The sequence below is a fragment of the Aricia agestis genome, chromosome 20 (genome assembly GCF_905147365.1).
Source record: "Aricia agestis chromosome 20, ilAriAges1.1, whole genome shotgun sequence".
NCBI lineage: Eukaryota > Metazoa > Arthropoda > Insecta > Lepidoptera > Lycaenidae > Aricia > Aricia agestis.
The window spans coordinates 12,606,776-12,630,512 of NC_056425.1; the positions used below are offsets into that span (position 1 = coordinate 12,606,776).

Below are 23,737 nucleotides of genomic sequence, written 5' to 3' on the forward strand. Positions count from 1 at the left end.
GACATTTAATTGTTTATTCCACACGATTTGGAAGCGTGGAACAATTTTGTAGAAATTTATTCAATTTGGTACAAGGAAAAGCACGGAACTTTCAAGAATTTTTCATTTTTTCTTTATTCAGCTCTATTAAATGTTCATAGAAGCAACTGAGCCGATTTAAATGTTTTCTTTGCGTTCAAATTGACTCGAGAATTATTTATGATTACAACTTTGCTCAAGTTGTAAACTGATGGGAATGATGGACTGAATAATAGTTATGGTCCATCCTTAAGAATAGACAATAGTTGCTGAGTTAGCTAACAATTATGTAGTTTATTTCCTAATTCTAAAATAAAAATAAAGCCAGAGTGCAGCACTCAGTTCTGGACATTTGCTATGATTTATTAATATGGACACATATTGAGACAGATGCTATGATTTACAACGCGCAATCGACTCGGATTCGAAAAATTTATCGCGCGACATCCAATAAACGCTCGCCGCGCCAGACATTGACCAATGGCTACACGGTAAAGTTTTCGAATCCGTGTCGAACGGGAATCGTGAATCCCCCTGCTGGACTATGTCCCGCAAGAACCACCTCACGTAGTCACCCTATACGTAGATCTGCGCACGCGCATCCCATATACCGGCGGCGCGCGCGCCGCAGCATCAGTGGCCGCGACAACGTCCACCGAGCAACTCGGACAAGTGTGTGTTTGTTTGACGTGAATTTGAGTTTTTTTTTGGAAAAAAATCAGAAAGGGAACTTGAAAAAAGTGAGTATTTTTTTTTATTTTGTTCTGTAATTGATTTTTTTCTATTTAAAAAATTAAGAAAGGAAACCTAAGCGAAAAATGAGTTATTATTTTTTTAATTGAAAAATGCTTTCTTTTTAAAATAGTTTCTGGAATTATGGTCACAAATATAACGCTCTACCTTTTACCAAATATTAGACTTGCAAGAATCGGAAAATCGGAATCTCTATAAAGGCTAGCTAAATTCGAACCGCAATATGTAAAAATATTATATTTCTGTAAGCAATACGTTTAAAGTATTTATTAATATTAATAATTATTGATAAAAATATATTTTTACTCAGAATAAATATATTATATGCAAAATTAAATATCAAGGCAATAAAATAAATTGTAGATAACTTGTAAACTTATTAATGCCACTAAAGACTAAACTGCACCCACGCATTAGCAAATATGCATATTACGAGTATGTAAAACTGCTCAATTTACATATCTAATTTACAATATAACATTAAGATGTCAAGAAAGAAAAAAAAGTGGGTAGAAAAAAAAGCTGAGTTCGATTTCGAGCTGCGCCGCGCCGAGCTGGCTCTTGCTCTTGGTTTAAAAAGTTTTCTCCTTGTGTAGTTAATAAAGCTAAATTCTATTTTAAAATAGACACCGCGTTGCGTTATCAAGTTATCTCTATATTATCCATACTAATATTGTAAATTGGACTAGACTTGGGGCCGAGAGTCTCATATATGGCCCAGAACCGGTCTGTGGTATAATATATCCCAGTACCACAAAGCAAATGCTCAAGGAATGGAGTCACAGACTAAGCAGAAAGCAATGGGCTGAGACCCCTGGCCTTGAACACTCCAAGGCACTAAAACCTGACTTCAACAAGAAACTATCAGAATTAATGCTCACCTTGGGTAGGAACCAATTAAGAATCCTTACCAGAAGCCTAACTGGGAGCTCAACAAACACCTAAACAGAATGGGTATTTGTATCATAACGACTTGCAGATTCTGTGAGGAGGAGGATGAAATACCTATTCGCCTTCTCCTCGACTGCCCTGCTCTACTACAGAGCAGGAACAGGCACCTTGGTCGCCACGAAAACTCGTCCACAGAGGAAATTCGTGCCACCAACACCAACCATATCATTCAATTTATGAGCAGTATTGGGTTGGGGATGATACTCTAGTGCGAAGGAGTCACAATAGATCCTCATGGGTCGCAGTGACGTCAGGTCTACAGCGAACTGCCTTCTAAAAAAAATTTATACATGGGAAGTCTATCTGTTTGTCTGTTACCTTCACGCATAAAATGTTGAACCGATCTTAATGAAATTAGGTATGGGAATACTTTGAGTGCCGGGAAAGACATAAGATCTTCGATCACTAATATACCATAAGATACTCTTTTGAAAAATAAGGCCTACTAAATACTGTTGTTCTAGGGATATGTCGTTTATAATTTAAAATCCTGTCCCGCGCTAGACTCTTATTCAAATCAAATCTTCAATGGTCCATTATCCATGAAGTAACAATGCCTAGTCATATTCTAGCAGCATCCTTTAGAAATTCAGCATTCAATAACTGCTAACATTATATATTCGAAAGTGTGTCTGTCTGTCTGACTGTTACCTCTTCACGCCCAAACCGCTGAACTGATTTTGCTGAAATTTTGTATGGGGATACTTTGAGTCCCGGGAAAGACATAGGATATTTTTTTATCTGAAAAATGCAGGGTTGTCGCACAATAAATGAATTTTGGTGCAACGGAGTTGCGGGCGTCATCTAGCTAGATAATAAAAAAATAATAATAAATCGACCACTCTGGCTAGCCAAAAGGCAAAGTTTTCAATGATCCGTGGTCAAACTAAGGACATTGATCTTAGATTTAATTGACTATCTTAAAGGCACAATAACAACCATTGTATAATATTTTTATGTAAATTTAAATAATTTTAATTGAGTAGTAATTGAGGCGTTCTCAAGTCAAGAGCAGGTAGTTAAAAAAAATGTGTTTTCGAATAAGGATGATAAGATCGGTACTAACTTACTGGAATCTTTTAGAAATCTTTCATGCAAAAAAAATCTATAAGTCATAAAATATAATAACAGAAATTAACATGATAATAGCTCATTCATGTCCAAATGTAAAGTTTATCCTATTCGAAACTTAATGAATGTAAATGCCTAATTTATTCTTAATGACTGGCGCCTTCAACAAACTGTTGGGACAAACAAAAGTACTTATTCATATCTGTAGGTAGGCGTCTGGATTTTTAATGAACTGGCTGATCACATAATCAGCTATTTCAATGCAGCGCGCTAAATAAAGATATGATATAATTTCGATTCTGTAGTTGCGGGAATGCAAATAATTATTAGTCTTTGCTTAATTATTCTATTGTGTTGGTTTCACAAAGAACAATTACAGATTTTGTAAATAAAGCTTTTTTTTTAATTAGGGGAAACTCTTTTCTTAATATTAAGCATTTAAAATAAATACTTTTCGAAAAAAAGTGTAAAAACCTTTAATGCGATTGGAATTTATTTGTTATAAATTATTCAATTAAATTATTCGTAATCAATTATAATATCAAAGCATAACATCTATCTACCAATTTTTATATTTGTTTTTTTTTTTATTGACCAAAAGTTAACTAGTTATTATTCTAAAAACTGCTAATTAGTTTAGTCGCTCAACATACATTACAACATACGCTCTACTTAAGTCTTAACACTGCAGGTCATTTAACCAAAACTTTTTCGTTACCACTTCGTTGTAGAATCGCCAACAAAAATGTATGGAATTGGCATAAGCGCGTTCGTTAATATGACGTTGACGTTCGACTCGTCTTAACTTTTATTTCAATTCCATACATTTTGATCAGCGATTCTATAAAGAAGCGATAAAGAAAAGATCTTGGCTCACCTCCCTGTTCACTTAATATTTTATAGGTGAGGTTTTATAAGCACAGCCCTAATAAGCTCTATATATTAATTATGTCCTATTTTTTACAGCAACATGGAGCCCCTACAAGTAGACGTGGTGCACTTCTACCCCAAAGAAAACGCGCAACCTCACAACACACTCAAGTAGGTTTATTTTTAACAGACTTCCAAATAGGAGGAGGTTCTATGTTCGGCTGTTTATATTTTTATGCTAAAGTCACACTTTTTCACTTCTTCACGCAAAACTACTGAATGGGTTTTGATCAAAGCGATGGTTGTTTTATACGCTCTGGATTAACTCATACGCTAATTTTCATCCCAAAAAAGTATGATGTTTTGTGCTATACTGTAACAACTAAAAAACTATAAACTTATCAAGTGCCTATTTGAAATGTAAAAAATTATCTCGCCGTGTTACTGTTTTCTATCTGTATTATAATTTAATCATCATCACCAGATTCGAGGTGGTGAACGAAGAGTATCCCACGGTAGCGGTAGTGCGGCGCGGGCAGCCCTTCAGCGCCGTGGTGCGCTTCACCAGGCCCTACGACGAGGAGGTAGATCTGGTGCAGCTGGTCTTCACGCTGGGTAAGTCACCATCACCAGAAAATTGACATTGTGATCGATTTGTACAAGTGTACAACGGCAATAAAACATTGATTTAGTCCGCATCATAAGAAACAAAAGGTGGTAGCAAGTCTATTGAAAAGTTTCAATTTAAGGGTCTTTCATTGCATTTTTAGAATCTTAAGCTTCTCAATAGAAGCTAAAACTACAGAATATATATTAGTAGTACCAACTAAACCCTAAGTTTGTAGGGTTGCCGCCCTTGGCCCCCGGTTCCAGGGTGCCAATTAACTACCTTTTTTGCTATATCTCGGAATCTGTGCGTCCTTCAAAAAATTAGCAAGGACACAACTTGTAGCAAAACGCTTTACATCTATACTAATATTATAAATGCGAAAGTATCTCTGTCTGTCTGTCTGTCTGTCTCGCTTTCACGCCAAAGCTACTGAACCGATTGCAATGAAATTTTGTACACAGTTATTCTAGAGTCTGAGAAAGGACATAGGCTACATTTTGATGTGGGAAAATATCTTATTTCCATGAAAATATCGATGAAAATTAATTCGCATTGCGCGTGGCCAGCGCTCATCCCGGGGGTCCTGGGTTCGAGTCCCGCAGGCGGAACAAAAAGTTTTCAATGTTCCTGGGTCTTGGATGTGTATTAAAATAATATTTCAAAAATCTTAAATATATTTTATGTATAATATTATAATAAAAATCCAGAAATATATCGATGCAATGAACATTTTAGTTCTAATACGATTCAACAGATGGCGTTTTATTTTTTACTTTATTGTAACATAGAACTAATCATACTTATTAGTTATTATGTTTTTGTTTATAATTTTTAATACGTTAGAATATTATGTTTAATAATATTATCACTTGGTATAATAATAATCAATCTATCTTATCTTATAGAACTCCTACTGCATTTCTAAGGAGTTCGAGTGTACCGTGTTGGCCTATATTCCATCCAGAAAATAAATCAATGCAATCAACATTTTAATTCTAATATATGAAAACAGATGGCGTTTTATTTTTTACTTCATTATTGTAACAGAACTAATCATACCTACTTTATTATATATTATTGTTTTTATTCATAACTAGCTGTTGCCCGCGACTTCGTCCGTGTGGACTTTAGTTTATAGCGCGCGGTGTCAACAAAATTTGTGTCAAATTTAAAAACTTTTTAAAACCTCGCCTCGCCGCTGCCATTCCGGTGTAGCGCAGCCCTTAATTAATCAAAATAATGTCTGTCTGTCTGTCAGTCTCGCTTTCACGCCAAACGCCAAAACTACCGAACCGATTGTAATGAAATTGGAGAAAGGACATAGGCTACTTTTTTACTGGAAAAAGGGTTGTAAGGATCGTAAATTTGTTCAAAAAATTCATAATAGATGGCGCCGTGCGTCTTCTACATCGCTTGCTCAAAAGTCTTTCTATAAGAGGTGGTATCATCTTATATTTAAGTCTCGATTTTTTTCGATTGTTATATCTATTCTACGGTATTAAATAACTCAATACTTTATCTGTGCAGGCAGTGACGTAACCTTAAGACCAAATTTCACCAACGACTGTTAAAGTTAATGCTCGAATTAGTATCGTTAGCTGTTTCGTTTTTCATATGAATGAAAGAGAAGACAGGACATTTTAACAAGCTGTTAACAGCTGTTTTCACCAACGTCTTAGTGTTAACACTAAGACGTTGGTGAAATTGGGGCTAAACCTATCAATGATAAATAGTTTATGGGTAAAGTTGTGTAATTGGGGGGCTAAATAAGCTTTAAAATTTGGCATAAAATATAAAGTTTAATATAAAAAAATGAAGTACTTATTGTGTGCTCACTGCACAGCTGTATTGATTTAAGGGGTACCAGGGTTTTTTTATAAAAGCTTTTGACACCAATTTTGTTGACATCGCGCGCTATAAACTGAAGTCGCGGGCAACAGCTAGTACAAAATAATAATAATTATGTTCATAATATAACTTTTTGCCCTGAACTTAAAACTAAAAAAAATTATAAGCAAATTAAATGTTCTCAATCCCAAACTCCTGATAAGTCCAAACTCCAAACGTGTCTTCCAATGACTCTTTACAACCCTGGAGCTAAGTGATGGTTAATTTTAGGTGACAAACCGTCGTTCGACACTCAGGGCTCCGTGTACCTGCGGCGCGACGTGGTGCCCGACAAGCACGCCTGGAGCGCCAAGATTCTGGATGTGCAGGAGGACAACACTGTCTCCTTCGAGGTACAGTAGTGGCCACAGAACATAATACTCTTACTGGAGTATAAAGCTGATTGCACATATTTTGTCAGCACCGTACGCGCCGTACGCGTCGAACGCACTGCATACTGCATAATACACGAAATGCGGCGCGTACGGTGCGGGAATGTGCGAGGTTTCACATCATTTCATACAACAAATTCTAAATTGCGCGTTGGGCGCATGTGTGCTGATAAACGACATTTTTTACCGCCCTAAAGAGTTAAACCCCCAGTACCTACCTACTGACATAACCGAAGAGCAAGGTGCGTGGTGGCCACAAAGGAAGATCTTCCGAGTTCCGAGTCAGCCCGAAACCCCTATCAGTCATGAAGTCATTAGACGTTATATTTGTTGATTCTGAAATTTCGATAGCGCGATGCAGGATTGTGCCCCATTTGGTCCCCAAGGAGCTACGACACACAGAGATTCGTAACTCCACTAAGTTCTTCAGTTATCTCTGTTTTTAAAGCTATCATATTATTATCTTGTTTTTGCAGAGGAGCCTAAAAGTGCTATGGTAGGAAGTTTTCTGTTAGCACTTAGCTGTAGATGTTCTGTATATTTTTAGTAACTCGTTTTTGGGAAACCTCTAGTACAGTCTTACCGTTTGCCAATTCCGCGCGATAGTATCTACTAGATATTGATAATTTTATGAAATCAACATCGAGACATAAATCTTTATATTAATACGCAAGCGAAAAACTTTGTAACCCTTTTTACGAAAAATGGGGAAACGTAGGTGAATGAAATTTTGCACAGTTATAGTTTATATGGTGAAGGAGTGCATCGAACTAATATTATTTTAAAATTATGCTTGTATCATACATTTTTTTAACAAATAAAACATTACACACACTACAACACACACACATAAGAAATGACAGATTTTTGAGTGACAAGCCTATACGTACGAATTATACTCTTTTATTTATGGTTGAAGTCTGTTGACAACAAGTTGACAAATTGAAAATGGATTATAGTTTTTTTATTGAATCTTAGATACTATTAGACAATGCTTACACGGCCAGTCTGAGATCAGCAGAGTCCCAGAGACGAGAGTTGAAAAAAAATATGATAAAGTCATTTTTTTTTTTGCAAATTAAACGTAGTAGTCCTAATGTCGTTGAAACTAAGGTCGAATTTCGACCATTGGGCGATCTCTAGTCCTTATAAAACAGCACTCTTGGTGTTGCATTACTCACTTGCAATATGCATATTGCAATCAATTGTGTTACTAACTAAAGTCTAGTGCTAGACAAACAAATTCATTGAAGCAATGAGTTCATCTTCGCGGAATCGAAGCTAAAAATACTTATTGGCAAGCGGAGAATGTATCATCAAAAATTAAAAGACTAAAATACATCATAAGTAGACAAAAATAGGAGTATTTGAAATAGTTTAAAAGTATGCGGCTGAAATAAATCATATCTGGGTAAAAATAGCATTTAAAAGTCGCAGAGCTTTGAGGTTATTTAATAGTTTTTTGTAGGATTCCGTACCCAAAAAGTAAAAACGGGACCCTTTTACTGAGACTTCGATGTCTGTCCGTCTGTCTGTCATCAGGCTGTATCTCAAAAACCGATATAGCTAGACTTCTTAAATTTTCACAGAGATTGTGTATTTCTGTTGCCACAAATACTAAAAATAAAACATAATTAATATTTAAGGGGGGCTCCCATATAACAAACGTGATTTTGGCCTTTTTTTGCTCGTAATCAATAAAGCACTTGAAATTTTCACAAAGCCCTTAGTTATATTATGTGTAATTTAATAATTAATAATAATCTTAAAATAAAATAAAGTTTTGAAGGCGGCTCCCATACAAAAAAAAAACACAATTTTTGGCCTATTTTTGCTCTATGTACGGAACCCTTCGCGCGCGAGTACGACTCGCACTTCAAGCAAGCGCCTCAGCGTCATGACTTTTCCCATACAAAAGTAAAAAAATATAATTTATACATATATGTATAGGTACGCGAGTAAATTTTACGCACTGTTGCCACACAAAAATAAAGTATAAACAAGGAAAATTTTATTTTCTTATTTATACTATATTACCTAATAGTTTTATTTAGGCAAACCAAATACTTCTATTCAGTTTAAACAGAAGTCTTTGAGGCAAACGGTCTATTCAGAATCCACGGTCTACATACAATGTACCTACATGATTAAATATATCTTTTTTATTAGTTTATTATGAAATCATGAAAACTACTTAAATATTTTATTTATAATATTCATAATAGAATCGAACTAAAAAACTATGGTGTTTTATAACTTTGACCACAGAATTTGACAGATGACAGCTGGTCCCACAAGGCTTTAAATGAACGCGGGAGGGGGCGCTGCTGGTAGCGAACTGTCAAAAATGGCGGTTTTGTATGATGACAGCGTTAGCTCCTTTTTTCGCCTCGTTCATTTAAAGCCTTGTCGAGCTTAAGGTTATCGTCAACCGTCCGTTATTGACTTTAACCAAAGATTTGACATTTTGCATTGTAGTTAAAATTAGTAATATAGTTAAAGTTGGTGCAACCCACCCTTAAGGAGTGAGCACACTGAGACGGGCCGTGCCGGGGCTCAGCGTGCCGGGGCTAAAATCCGCCTCCATACAATTTGTATCGCACACTGTGTCGGGGCGCAGCGGATTTCCGCTTCCATACAAATTGTATGGAGGCGGATTTTTTCGATGAGCCCCAGCACGCTGAGCCCCGGCACGGCCCGTCTCAGTGTGTTCACCACTCCTTTGGAGTATCGGAGTTTTTATCGTTTTACTGAGTTTATCAGGTATTCGCTATACTGTCTCAGATGTTTTGTAACACAATGTGGATCTCTAAAAAAACGTGCTTATTTCTGCGCGGTTTACTTATAATAATATCCATGGATTGTCATGCATCTTCCCCGTTCATATTTAAAATAAAAAGAAGATAAACCAGACTAACATAAGTCCGCCTAGTAAAATTTGCAAAGTATAGGAAGAGCAGCAAGCAGTGGTCTAGATCTTGCTCTTGATAAAAAGCACTAAATGACGCCTCCAACTCCGAACCCGATATTTTTGCGGGCTAAATAGGATCTTATGTCCTTTCCAGGGATTCAAAGTAGACCGTAGGTACTTATTATTGAGTAATTTTACAGGGATCTCTATACCAATTACCATAAGTCATCGAAATCGGTTATGCACTGTGCAGTTTAAACGTGAAGAGGTAACAGACAGACAGACGCACTTTCTAATATTATAATAATAATTATGAGTATGGATAAGTATGGATAGACTACCGTGTTTTATAAAGTAGATGAGGTAAAGTTATAATCTAGGTAGAGTAGGTTGAGACTTGAAAAAAAAAAGTTTTTTTTGTTAATAGCACGTCGTAATATATTTTAATTAAGTAATAATGGAAAAAACGTATTAATATTTGCGGATGTGAATTGTTATTATCAGTTTACCTAATTGATGACTCGGTAAGTTGCGACCTTTGCCACACTACGGTAACTGCTAAAAAAATGTAAACACATTCCAAACATAAGTAGGTAAGATTTTTAACATATTTCGGTAGGCGGATGTAAAAAACAATAAATTAATGTAAGTCTTAAAGTTTTTTTTTCGATCTGAGTTAAGTATAGCAAAATTGTAAGCTTTTTAAAACTAGTCAAAATGAGCTTTTACACTTAATTGGAAATAACCTTAAACGAATATTCTTACGCAAGAAGCAATCGTCCAATTTTTTTTGCTTGAAAAGTAACAAACATACAAACTTTCGCCGCTATATTTTTCGTGTGATTGTAGAGTTGTCAAGTCACTCAAAACTGCCTCTAGAAGCTTAGAGTATACATTAGCAAGCTATAGAGCGCGCGCATCGCTCGTTCCCCGTTGTGCCGATCGTAAGCAGAAGTTCTATAGATACTTGTCAAACGTATAACGCAAGTCTAGTGATGTTCCATTCGCCATCGTTTGACGCTTATAGGAAAATATGTTCACACTCGTGCTTACAGTTCATACCTTGTTAGAAGCACTCTATAGCTTGCTATAATGTATACTCTATGTCTAGAAGCTTAATTTTCAAATTTTTTATGGCGTCTACACACGCTAAGCAAGTAGCTTTTATAAGCTGCTAACGGACACGCACTTAAGAATTATCTAACTGGTAGGTTTTTATAATGAAAAAAGAATTTGCATACTTCCAAATACAAATAATTTTATTTCCAGAAAAATACAATATACAACTTCAGATTAAGACAACTTGGTTAAAGACCCTTATAGTTATTTTATAGTAATAACTAGGAGACCGAGTTTTAGTACACAACACAGACATTGGAAACTAAAAAAAATTAAATACCACCTAAAATCAAATTTAATTTTTTTTTACTGTATGCCTCCGTTGCTGCTCCGCCGAGTTTATAATATTATAGCCGGTTTACATTATTCCAATCCAGTAATCCAATCCAGCTCTAGAATAGATAATTCGCGGAAGACCAGGGACAGCGGCGACTGTCGCTGTCAAAACCTGAGCGTTCCCCTTTTCCTTATTTTTTGGCATTGCACTGCCATAAATATTATGTTGTTTAAATATGCAAATTTTGTTACTTTTATTTTAGGATAGTGCTTTCTTTGTTTTCACAATCTCTCATGTACACTTTTTTTTCTCTTTTGTATTTTTTGTTTATTGTGGTTGTGTAATGTTAAAAATTGGAATAAAGATTTTTTTATTTTTATTTTATTTTTATAATGTAAGCCGGCCATAACATTTTAGATTTCCAAATTCTTTACTCTGCAGTAATCCAATATTACTAGATTGGAATAATGTAAGGCTCGACATACAAAATTGTTTCGTTTAAAGTTCAAAATAATATTATATTTCTCTATTTTCTGACAGAAGGTAAACCATTTTGCGTCAATTTAAATTTGCAGACGACGATTATTATACAAAAACTCAAGTGTAGACAGAACAGGTTAGTGGGAAGGTCGAAGCATATAATTACATTAATATGTTAATAAATAATATTATGATTTTGCATATTGTTCGACAGATAAAATATATTACGGAAAAATTACTTAAATTAAGTACATAGTTAATTACAATTTATCTTCGTCGATTTGGTAGCTGAGAGCAAATATTTTTTCTAGCGTGTAATGGCGGGCTTATAGTCAAGGAGCCCTAGAACAATTTTTTTTTATTACTAACAAGCAAATTTTTGTGAGTTGCTTCATTTTGATAAGACAAACAACTTTTTTATCTGCGAAAAATCTTGAAAGTGGTAGCTAACAGAGATAGAAAGGATTTCATATTTTGATTTGATGATAATAATATAAAAATACTTTTAAATTGTCGCTTGATCTGTTTGCAAAAGCGGGACAATTTGGGCCTCGTGGGGGGACACCGGGATAGACTGTCTGAAAGCGGGACTGTCCCGCCCAAAGCAGGACGTATGGTCACGTGCACTGCAACCGCAAAGTGCCAACTGTAATACCGTGTCGTAACTGTAGTTTAATTAAATGTAAACTTGAATTATCCGGACGTACCCTGTATCCGAACTAACCCTGATAACTATTTACTTATCAATATTATTTTATTCCAGGTATCCACACCAGTAACCCTACCTGTCGGCAACTGGGCTCTCCGAGTAGTGACCAGACTGAAAGGCTCCGACGCCCGCGTGATCTTCGACTATGATAATGACCTCTACATACTTTTCAACCCGTGGAATCCTGGTACGATATTCAGATAAAGATAGATCGGACAAATGGCGACTAACTTATTTGTTTTAATTTTTTTTTAATGAAATAAGGGGGCAAAGGAGCAAACGGGTCACCTGATGGAAAGCAACTTCCGTCGCCCATAGACACTCGCAGCATCAGAAGAGCTGCAGGTGCGTTGCCGGCCTTTTAAGAGGGAATAGGGTAATAGGGGAAGGTAGGGATGGAAAGGGAACGGAATAAGGGAGGGTAGGGAAGGGAATAGGGTAGGGGATTGGGCCTCCGGTAAACTCACTCACTCGGCGAAACACAGCGCAAGCGCTGTTTCACGCCGGTTTTCTGTGAGGACGTGGTATTGCTCCGGTCAAGCCGGCCCATTCGTGCCGAAGCATGGCTCTCCCACGTCTGAATTTGACGGGCAGCATCAAGTGTAGACAGATCATAAAGTTAATATACCTAGCGGTGGTATATTCCCCGCTAGGTATAATATCTTTATGAGACAGATAGAGTCAAAAGGGCGATACCAAGCAGAAATGCCAATAAAATCCCCGTCTCTTCCACAGACGACCAAACCTACATGGAAGACACCAACCTCCTGCAAGAATACATCCAGAACGACATCGGCAAAGTATGGGTGGGACCAATCAGGACCACGCGCGGGAAACCCTGGCTGTATGGCCAGTTCGATGCTGTGGTGCTCCCAGCTTGCATGTTCATGCTGGACCGTGCGGAAATACCTTTTAGCCAGTGAGTATTAATGCTGGACCAATTAAGACCACCAAGAAAACCTGGCTGTATGGGCAGTTCGATGCTGTGGCGCTCCCAGCTTGCATGTTCATGGTGGACCGTGCGGAAATTCTAGTGTCCGACCGAAGCTTCGGCTTCGGCTTCGGCTTCGGCCGCCTTCGTCCAAAAAAACCACCTTCGGCGAAACCTTTGGCTTCGGCCGAAGGTCCGAGCAACCGTCGAAATTGAACAAAAGACTGAGTGAGTCGTGAGAGAGCGATGGACCGGTTGTGTATGCAGAGGCCGCATGGAGTCACTGTCAAATACTTAATACAAACATAAAAACATACGTATACATACTTACACTTGTAATTTGGCACATTTGTTCAGACGCTGATACAGATTACAGACTAACATACGAATATCTGTATATACACGTCAGTTCTGGAATATTACATACATACGCGTCGAATTGATAACCTCCTTTTTTGAAGTCAGTTAAAAATTAATTACTGCAAGTCGAGAGATTAAGAATATTATAAACCTTCGGCTTCGGCTTCGGCCGAAGGTTGTGGCGATTGCCGATTAATCGGCTTCGGCTTCGGCTTCGGCCAAAAATAGACCTTCGGTCGGACACTAGGAAATTCTTTCAGCCAGTGAGTATTAATGCTGGGCTAATAAAGTCCGCCAAGAAACCCTGACTGTAGTTCGATGCTGTGGTGCTCCCAGCTTGAATGTTTTATCTTTGATTATTCATGAGTAATTATTGCTCATATAGTAAGTTATTATTGACTATTGATTGTGTGGATTCAAAATAAATATTTGTACTTCATGTTAACAAGTACCTACTTAATGGTTTCTTACATAATACCTTAATGTCCAGTCATAAGCCGGTTATTATAGTAACGAGTTGCTCCTAACTTTGTTGCGTTTTAAACTCGTTTAACGCAAAAGTTAAAATCCCTATTTTGTATCCCTTCCTGGGGCTCAAAGTATCTAAAATCTGCATAACAAATACCACAATAATCAGATTAGCATTTTAGTAAAACCACAAAGGACAGCGACATTTTACGTGTCTATATTAGTGGTAGAAGTTAGTGGTAAGGTGGCTGATGCAATGTACTGTCACCATCTCGTCAAGCGTTGACGCGCATCACTACCAAATGTGATACGCGTAATTTCACTCCAACGACAACGCGACGCAACGCACCTGAGCACCGCTGCGTAGCTCTAACAGCTGCAATACGAACAAATTGTAGAGATCTAGAGGGGTGTACTACTTGGTATTGCTCATTGCGTGTAGAATAGTCATATCTACACAACCGTGCCGGCAATTCTGGTTATTATCGCCTCTAGTCCACCGAAACAGCGGCGAACCGAGTTTCTGTCTCATCCTGTCACTTATCCGATGAGACTATAATTCGTTCGTTCGTTATTTTGCATCTCGCTCTATTGATGTTTCGCAGAGTTTTCGCAGTTTGCAGCGTCGGCGGACTGAAGGGCGTATACCTCTCCAATACCCCGTATCTTATAGAACTACGCTCAAAACTAACCTTACTAAATTTCCAGCCGCGGCGACCCAGTGAAAGTGGCTCGCGTCATCTCCCGAATCGTAAACTCCAACGACGACGGCGGAGTGTTGATAGGCAGATGGGACGGACAGTATGACGATGGAACTGCTCCGGCAGAATGGACAGGTTCCGTGGACATCCTGGCGCAATACCTGGAGACGCAGGCGGAGGTGCCATATGGACAGTGCTGGGTATTCGCGGGGGTGGTTACTACAGGTGAGTGGCCATGATGATGATGATGTGATGATAGTGATGGTGGTGGTGGTGATGGTGATGATAATGATGCAGATGATGATGGTGATGCAGATGATGGTAATGTTGATGATGATGATGACGTGTAGTTGTAACCAACAATAGCTAAGATATTCACTTGTCGGTAGCGATATTTAAGTATGTAGTAGGTAAGTAGTTTTTGCTTAAAGTCTTTATGAACTTGCATTTATATGCATGACTTCACTGTAATTTTCAAGCAATAAATACGATCGTAAATGCTCAGGTTAAGGCCATTAACTTGTACGACGTCAATCAATTTATGACTTTATAAGAAACCTGTGGTACTAAGTATCATAGAAAACACTGCTGCTTAAACTGTAGCATTTGAAGACGAGTACAGTGATAACACTTAAGGAGTTATACTTCTCAATAATATAATAATTATCCCAGTAGATTAAACAAGCGAGGGTTCTGTCTTTGTTTAACAACTTTTTATTTCTTCCAATGTTAAACAGGCATAGGTATTTTCAATCAGATAATGTCACATTATAAGTATAACATAATATTATTACTGCATAACTTATAGGACTGGCTTTTTGTCTTGCAGATAAATAATTCTTATTATTGTTAAATTTTATCCGTTTTACAAGACAAATAAATATGCAAATGTTCTCTCATCACTATCAGATGTCACTCACGACCTTAAAATGCAATATTTATTCTCAAATCAAGATTAAAATACAAAATACACGATGAATATTAAATACTTAGCTAGCTACTTGTTATTCAAGGATTATGCATTTCTTAGTTTAACGATTTTGTGGTACATAGGTAAATCAGTGCTAAATAAATGTGAGTATATTATGTAAGTTGCTTCAATATGACGTGTAGTTCCAACTAGATTTAAGCTTAAACTAGCGTCTAGCTGATAAGCCCCTGCACCAGTGAGTGAGCTGACGATGATGAACTATTAACAGGCACATCAAACTTTGAACCCCTCTCTGTTTTTATTGTGGTTTAAAAAGGAGTATTTAAATGGCTTCCTAGCCCTTCTCCCGACCACAAAACTTAAAAGCTTGACGTGAGAGGTATGTAGATATTATATTGGTCTAATTAGATACCAAGGACGTCAACCGATTTTCATGAGCGCTTCCGACCGGTCCGTCCGTTCTTTCCGGTCCATTGATACTGGGTGATAATTTGTGTACTGACAAACGACACTAATTTTCGTTCAATCCATTCCCAGTGTGCCGAGCTCTGGGCATACCCTCGCGCGTCGTCTCCAACCTGGTGTCAGCTCATGACGCGAACAACTCGCTGACAGTGGACAAGTACTACAGCGAGACTATGGAGGAGCTGGACTTCGACCCCAACAACCCCGCCGGAGGAGCAGACTCCATATGGAACTACCACGTGTGGAATGATGTGTGGATGGCACGACCGGATTTGCCACCAGGTGAGAGAGAGAGTAGCCGCTTTGTGTGGTGTAAATATTATAGTCATTAAACGGTTTTGAGTCTAGACAAGACCACAAGTTTAGACCATTGTGACAAAGGCGTCGACAAGACTCTAGACTCTAGAGTGTAGGGATTAGAACTTAGAGCAATAAAAGATACAGAAACAGCCAAAACCTTACGTTACACTATTGTCTAAACGCCTCCCTAGCCACTACTCCCTAGGCTATTTGTTCAGAGCTTGGTTCTTGAGCAGGTTATGGGTTCGATTCCCATGTCGAAGCCACTAAAATATTTTAAGTTTGATTAAGACAATACTTGAAGCTGAATATTTGATTGTCTCAATGGAATGGAACGTAAATTTAGCCTTGCGCCCTATTGCGCCCTTTACGCCTGATTTTTTACACGTCGTGCATAAAATTTAGGAAGAGTATAGGTACACACTTTGAAAATGCCAAACTATAATAATAGCTCCCTCACCGGTTTCGGTGACGGTGGTCGGTTTCATTGAAACCAGGCCACGCAGGAGTAATTTTATAGTGCCCAAGTGTGTGCGCAGGACACAAGAGCACTCTCTATTCCTTTACTCTCATAACCCAGTGGGACTGAAGACCGACACGACCGGCGAGAGATCAGCCGCAGGGCCGACTTTTGACATGCCCATCCGACGCATGGATCATCTTACTTGTCAGACAATCAGGTGACCAGCCTGCATTGTCCTAACCAAACTTGGAAATAACATTTCTCCAACGCGGGAATCGAACCCACGACCTCCGAGTCAAGAGCCGCGCTCTATACCACTAGACCACGGAGGCGTTATGCCAAACTAGCTTGGTTATAAAAAAAACATCTTCGGAAATCCAGTGATATACGTTACATTTCTTTAGGCTATGGTGGCTGGCAGGCCATTGATGCGACGCCTCAAGAGACATCAGATGGCACCTTCCAATGCGGTCCAGCGCCGCTGGAAGCCATCAAGCAGGGTGTGCTTGGTGTCAACTACGATGTAGAGTTTATGCTGGCGTCAGTCAACGCCGACCTGATGCGGTGGAGGAGAGACCCTGAGGCTGAGAGCGGCTTCTCTATGGTGGATACAAATAACTATCAGTAAGTTTTGGTTATGCGGTGTTTGTTATGGATATAATGACGGTAGCGGTAGAGTAAGGGCCTATTTCACCACTTCCTGATAAGTGCCGGATAGGCTATCCACCACTTAACTTGACAGGTAGAGTATAGAGAATTTGTCAAATCAAATAAGTTGTATATAGCCTATCCGGCACTTTATCAGGAAGTGGTGAAACAGGCTCTCAGTGTAATTAGTATTCGGTGGTATGTAGTCGTAATAAAGCCGTGTTGGGACTTGGGACCCAAAACGAATGAAAAGTGTGAGGAATAATAGTATTCCAATTTACTCTCCCTAAAACAAAGCGAATTTCAGTACGAAGCGTTAAAGAGATGTTTACATACCTACTTAGGAACATGGTATACTTCGTCGCGTCATTAGGAATTGTGTCTACTTTAACTTGCTTAACTAGCTAAAGATATTTTTTTGCCGAAATTGACTAAAGAACACCTACTACTACTACTGCATACAACCTAATGTGTGTAATAAATAATAATACAACCCTTACTTCCAGCATCGGGCGCATGATCCTCACAAAGAAACCCTTCGTGTTCGACCCCCTGGGCGACAAAGACAGGATGGACATCATCAGCGAGTACAAGTATAAGGAGGGCTCCGCGTCAGAGCGACTGGCTCTTATGAACGGTGTGCGGCACTCTGAGAGGGCTAAAAGGTGAGGATAGTTGTAGCTGTAGAAGACAAATTAGGCTTTTGGAAGCTTTATCTATGTCATGCTATCTGTTTGTGCACTTAATTTTGTTATAATTTAATATATTATATTTCCTTAATAATTAAATAATAAGTTCTCAAATTACACTCTGGATTTGTGTTGTGTTTGATTTCCACTGTTAGGATGTAGCTCAGTTTGGAAGTTTCTGTTCATCAACCGTTGGATGAACCTTTAACATAATATGGCAATTCACCACTGTCGGAAGTAGACGAAGAATACATATCTTTGACACTTGACAGATGACAAGTGTTTGCTGGCGCTTTTTGCCGCGGACCGGGCTTGACGGCATACGAGAAAATGTGTGTATCCCGCAGGCAATTTAGGTATTTACACGCTATTGCCTTTCCACTATCTATACTGACACGTTTGGAATGATATATTAACTTTTAGATGTTCCGCCATGTCATGTTTTTGGGATGAACTCTCACGTTTGAAATGAATAAACCATGTACCCAGCCCCGGATCTTCAATTTTTTTCAGGCGGGGCAAAAACTGAAAAATGACACCCCCCACGGGCGTATACATAGCTTTGATAAGCGGGGGGGGGTATAAATTTTTTTATTATATTGTAAATAGAAAAAAAATACAATATGTAGCTCGCCGATGACAATCGATGACAATTATATTATATTGTCGATTGGACAAGTAAGATGGATAGTAAAGTGGGGGGTCCGGACCCTCAGGACCCCCCCCCCTTATATACGCCCATGCCCCCCCCCCCCCCCCCTACCTACTTATGTTTATTTTCACCTTTATCATCCATATAATTTCAGCTATCAATATTATGTAGGATAAATTATGTATAATATAATTAACAGAGTATGCCTACGCGCCTCGCGAATAATAAATGTTCGTGCAGCACGTCTCACTCCGCAGTCCGCGCTCAGGGTATCGGTCAAGTTGATATGACCATGAAATTGCTGTACTTGTGCTATTATATATTTTATTACGTGGTCAATGATGAGTTGTCCATTGGTCCGTGAAGTATGAATTTGGCCGCCCCCTGAATTTGCCGCCCGGGGCACAGACCCCGGCTTGCCCCCCCTAGATCCAGAGCTGCATGTACCATCAGTTAAATTGATTAACAGGCAAATAGCGGACCTAGCTTACTTGGTCGGTACTCGGGATATGTCAATGTTATACGGCATGTAGAACTGTCAAAAATGACGTTTTTGTATGATGGCAGCGTTAGTTCCTTTTTTCGCCACGTTCATTTAAAGCCTTGTCGGGCTGTACGGATATTATTTATGATTGTAGTGAGTTGAAAACATTTTTTTTGTTTAGTTAGGTATCTTATAGGTCAGAGCCAGGGTGGGGCAAGCGCCCCAGCTTGTCCCAGTGTGGCTACGCCTATGACTCAACCAAATGAGTAGTTTGATCAATTCCATAAAAAGTACATTTTTCGAAGTTTAGTATGAACTTAAAATGTAGAGTCCGTTGCAATGATACGTTTTTATTTACTAAAACTTAGAAGTTAGAACCTACCTAGCTGTACTACCGGTTTAGAAACTAACTTAGCGAGTACAACAATCTTATAAAAAAACTCCTACGAGTCCAGGAATTTATAGCTATAAATATTATTCTATAATTCCAGGTACTACGCCGTCGCAGCGAACCTGACCAACGACATCCAGTTCAAACTACGAGACATCGACGCGGTGCAGATCGGAGAGGACTTCCGAGTCACTGTGGACATCGAGAACAATGCTACTGAGGTAAATAACTATTTTTTATTTATTTATTTAACTCAGGCATCTTGGCCCATATTATAAATACCTTATAGACTAACATACATACAATCATACTAAAAACTAACACTAAAACTAAAACACTAAACACCTATTGTCTGCGACGTGAGGCGCGACGTCAGACGAATAATCAGAGGGCAAACGATCAAAATGGGTCACCTGATGGAAAGAAACTACCGTCGCCCATGGTCGATCCCAACATCAATCCCTTTAGCATGACCACAGTAGAACTAACAGCATGAACACAGTAGAAGACTAATTTTTTTTTTCACTTTTGTATGAGGAAATTCGTGACGCTCGGGCCCTTGCCCATACAAAAGTGAAAAAAAATTTTCGTCTTTCAGCGCTGCTACTTTCACAGTGAACTCTCTACAAGGAACACGTACACACCCTAAAGTATTATCACTTATTTTTGTTACATACTGTATATTACCCTTTGCCCCGCCGTCCCATACCTAGGTATTTTAATAATTATATTTTTATCGTGTCACGAAATCGCATAAAAAGGAAACACGAGCCGTCTATTTGGAAAAGCTCCAGCCAGCACTCCAAGTAAAACATCCTATATTATACGGACGGCGTTTAAACAATTCGCTAAAATATTTTAGACTGTGAACAATGAACATGGTATTGGTTATTCCACGATCGATGGGTTAATTGTATGATTTAAAGAACCTCTTGTTTCCAGCCCCGGCACATAAAAGCGGCTCTGTCGGCGACGAGCGTGTTCTACAACGGCGTCAGATCTGAGGTCATCAAGAAACAGGAGGGGAAGATATTCGTCGGGCCTGGGAAACGTGAGTTTTTTTCTATGGACTTTATAGGGCAAACGAGCTAACAGGTCACCCATAGATAATACATATACATACTGAGGGGTCACCTGATGAAAAGCAACTACCGTAGCCCGGACATTCGCAACATTAGAAGAGCTACCGATACGTTGTAATAATTTAGTTATTGGTCCGGAAATACTGCTGGCGACAGTTCGTTCCAGAGTTTTACCATAGGTTTTACAGTGCGCGGCAGAAAGTTACGCGAAAAACGCACGGTAGAAGACTGCCACTCATCAAGTAATGAGGAAGGATGGATTTGTTCATGGAATAAAAGAAAATTCTTTTAAAGATTGCCTCCAATAAAATTGATTCTCCCGTAATTTTAGAAAAAATTAATTTAAATGTACCCTCTAGAATTTTTAGATTTAACCCCCCTATATTTGTACCAGTAGTTTCGACTAACTACCGTAAGAATTCATTTATCTTGCGCGCAGGTAATAACTTTAATAATATTTCTAAATCTTTAGACTTAGACCTGTTTTCTACTAGCATTGTGAAAGCCAAGCGACTGCTTTATGAATACTTGCTCCAGTAATGTTTGGTCATACAACTGTCACTTTTATTGGCCTTATTCGGTGTTTGTTACTTACGTTAGAATATGTTTACGTATAGGCTTAAATTTTAGTATTTGTGACTCTTTAGTAATAAGTCTCACTTTACACATTGTAATATACCTAGTAGTATGTGGCGCCTGTTATGTTTGAACTTGTTACTCATCCTGTATATCTATTTGTGAGGACCTGTAATTGGCTTCCTATTTTCTAGTATAAGTTATTTACTATTTTTATTGATAGCTGTTGGTCTTCCTAACACAAATAAATAAATAAATAAATAAATATTTATATCCGTACCTAATAACGTAGTAAGCTGTTTAAATAGGATAGCTGTGGCCTATTATAAGTCTGCTAAGGCTATCATGTGTATCTTGTGTAGCCTAGTAAATAAAGTTTGGTTTTGAATTGCTCATTTTGTCACGTCTTTATAATTTATACTGGTCCTCAGTATCTAGTGCTAAGTGCTTCATGGCTAAGTATATACCAACATAATAAAAATAAAGACTCAATTGCCAAATTTAAAATAAATGTATGATTTGTCCTTATTTTGCCTGTTCCAGACGAGGAGGTGAGCATCCTGATCACCTCTGCGGAGTACCTGCCCAAGCTGGTGGAGTACTGCAACATCAAGATCTCCGCCATGGCCATCGTCGACGAGACCAAACAGTCGTGGGCCGATGACGACGACTTCCAGATACTCAAGCCCAACATCATTGTTAAGGTAAGCAGATGGCACCAGGATTATAACGCCTTTGGTTAAAATGTCAGCACTCCAAGTGTTAGTAGCAGATAACTGTAAAAACGAAAGCTCAGAATTCGAAATAAAAACAAATATGCGTTATCTTTATCTATATCATCGCCTTTTGTCTACAAAACCCCTTTTTCGGGTGGAAATCCTTGGTGGATTCCCGACGTTAGGTACGACTGGAAATGTCTGCTTAGATATGTGGGACTCTTCCAGTGCAGGATAAGAAACTGGACTGGTGTTCCTAAATTCTAACACACGTAAGGCTAATGAGCTAAAATTTCGGGCGGCCTTCTGCGTTTAGTTTACATATTTGTTTTCAACAAGTTTTTTTAACCCCAGTTCGCAGACGACCTTATCATCAACCAGCCCACGACCGCTGAGCTGGCCTTCATCAACCCCCTGGACACCCCCCTCAGCGGGGGGGAATTCCGCGTGACGTCATCCGCCATCGCCGGCCGCACGTTGCGGTTCGGCGCACCCGACGTCGGCCCCAGAGAGAGAGTGGCGGTGGAAGTACCTATTGTGCCTAATGTGAGTATTAACTTTAGCTTATGTCTAGTCCAGGTCTGGATTTACGTTCCCGGGTAGGCCACGATGCGCTAGGTGTTCCAGCGCATCGTCGCGGAGTACGGAATGTGGTGTTTCCACGAGTGGAGCCCAAAGAGGCAGGTGGGGCTGCGGTCGTGTATCACGCGTTTCCCGTATTCCCACCTTCAGGAGCAGGAACACCGTTGGGGTTTTAGTGGGTAGTCCCGGGTGCGGATATTGCGTCCGCCCCGGGGAGTCCCACATACCTCGGTGGTCCTCCCCATGCCCCGGGGATGCGTAAATGCATTCCCCCAACGATAAAAAAAAGAAAACGTACGTGGGAGAGCCATGCTTTGGCACGAATGGGCTGGCTCGACCGGAGAAATACCACGTTCTCGCAGAAAACCGGCGTGAAACAGCGCTTGCGCTGTGTTTCTCCGAGTGAGTGAGTTTGCCGGAGGCCCAATACCCTTAACTATTCCCTACCCTCCCCTTCCCTTCCCTCCCCTATTACCCTATTCCCTCTTAAAAGGCCGGCAACGCACTTGCAGCTCTTCTGATGCTGCGAATATCCATGGGCGACGGAAGTTGCTTTCCATCAGGTGACCCGTTTGCTCGTTTGCCCCCTTATTTCATAAAAAAAGTCTGGATTTACGTATGGGCAGTATAGGCCATGGGCAGCAGCGTTCTATGGCGTCATAGAGGGGGCGGCAGCGTCCTAGGATGGCGGCAGAGTTCGTACATAGGGGCGGCAAAAATTAATTTGTTTATTTAATTCACATTTCAGAAACTGGGAGTGATCAACATAGTGACAACATATAAATCAAACGAACTGAAGGACATCAGCGGTGCCGCCTCCACAGAGGTTATGGAAGGATAAACAAAGATTAAAAATATAATAGAGGAGGGTAAGGCAAGATGAAAGAAGTTTTGTAATTTTTAATCGCTAATAACTGCCAAATCAGTTTTACCCGCACATTATTAAGTCAATTTATAAGTATGTCGTAGGTTATCGAGCAAATGTTAATATTTATCGAAATCAATGCTAATGTCAATTAATTTCTAAGAATCTTTTTTTTTGGTGATCGTATTATAGCACCCATAAAAATTTTGAACAAAATATTTCTAAACTTGCACCATACGCCATAGCCATAAGATTACATTATAATATTTTACACAAAAAGTCATAAAATACATTGTTACCCTTAGAATATAATAGAGTATTTTTACAGTATTTATAAGAGAATTTATTTTATGTTATGTCTAAGACTTATACAGGTAGCTTTTAA

At 38.9% G+C, this 23,737-nt stretch overlaps 1 protein-coding gene across 1 annotated transcript; it reads left to right on the forward strand.

Annotated features, from left to right (window-relative positions):
- Positions 1–658: 658 nt before the first annotated feature.
- LOC121736943 (hemocyte protein-glutamine gamma-glutamyltransferase-like) lies at positions 659–23,657 on the forward strand. Its single transcript, XM_042128418.1, has 15 exons — positions 659–757; positions 3,760–3,834; positions 4,148–4,278; positions 6,392–6,513; positions 12,103–12,235; positions 12,784–12,967; positions 14,516–14,733; positions 15,977–16,186; positions 17,072–17,291; positions 17,822–17,980; positions 19,632–19,752; positions 20,474–20,582; positions 21,733–21,893; positions 22,260–22,451; positions 23,236–23,657. Exons 2-15 carry the CDS (start codon positions 3,764–3,766, stop codon positions 23,326–23,328), a joined length of 2,124 nt encoding a protein of 707 aa, XP_041984352.1. The 5' UTR covers positions 659–757; positions 3,760–3,763; the 3' UTR covers positions 23,329–23,657.
- Positions 23,658–23,737: the final 80 nt, after the last annotated feature.

Bases quoted from the DNA above. Each gene is read 5' to 3' on its own strand.
- LOC121736943 (XM_042128418.1), top strand. From the start codon at position 3,764: ATGGAGCCCCTACAAGTAGACGTGGTGCACTTCTACCCCAAAGAAAAC. The intron at 6,514-12,102 runs GTACAGTAGTGG...ATTTTATTCCAG, and splicing joins ACAACACTGTCTCCTTCGAG to GTATCCACACCAGTAACCCT. The intron at 17,981-19,631 runs GTGAGGATAGTT...CTATAATTCCAG, and splicing joins CACTCTGAGAGGGCTAAAAG to GTACTACGCCGTCGCAGCGA.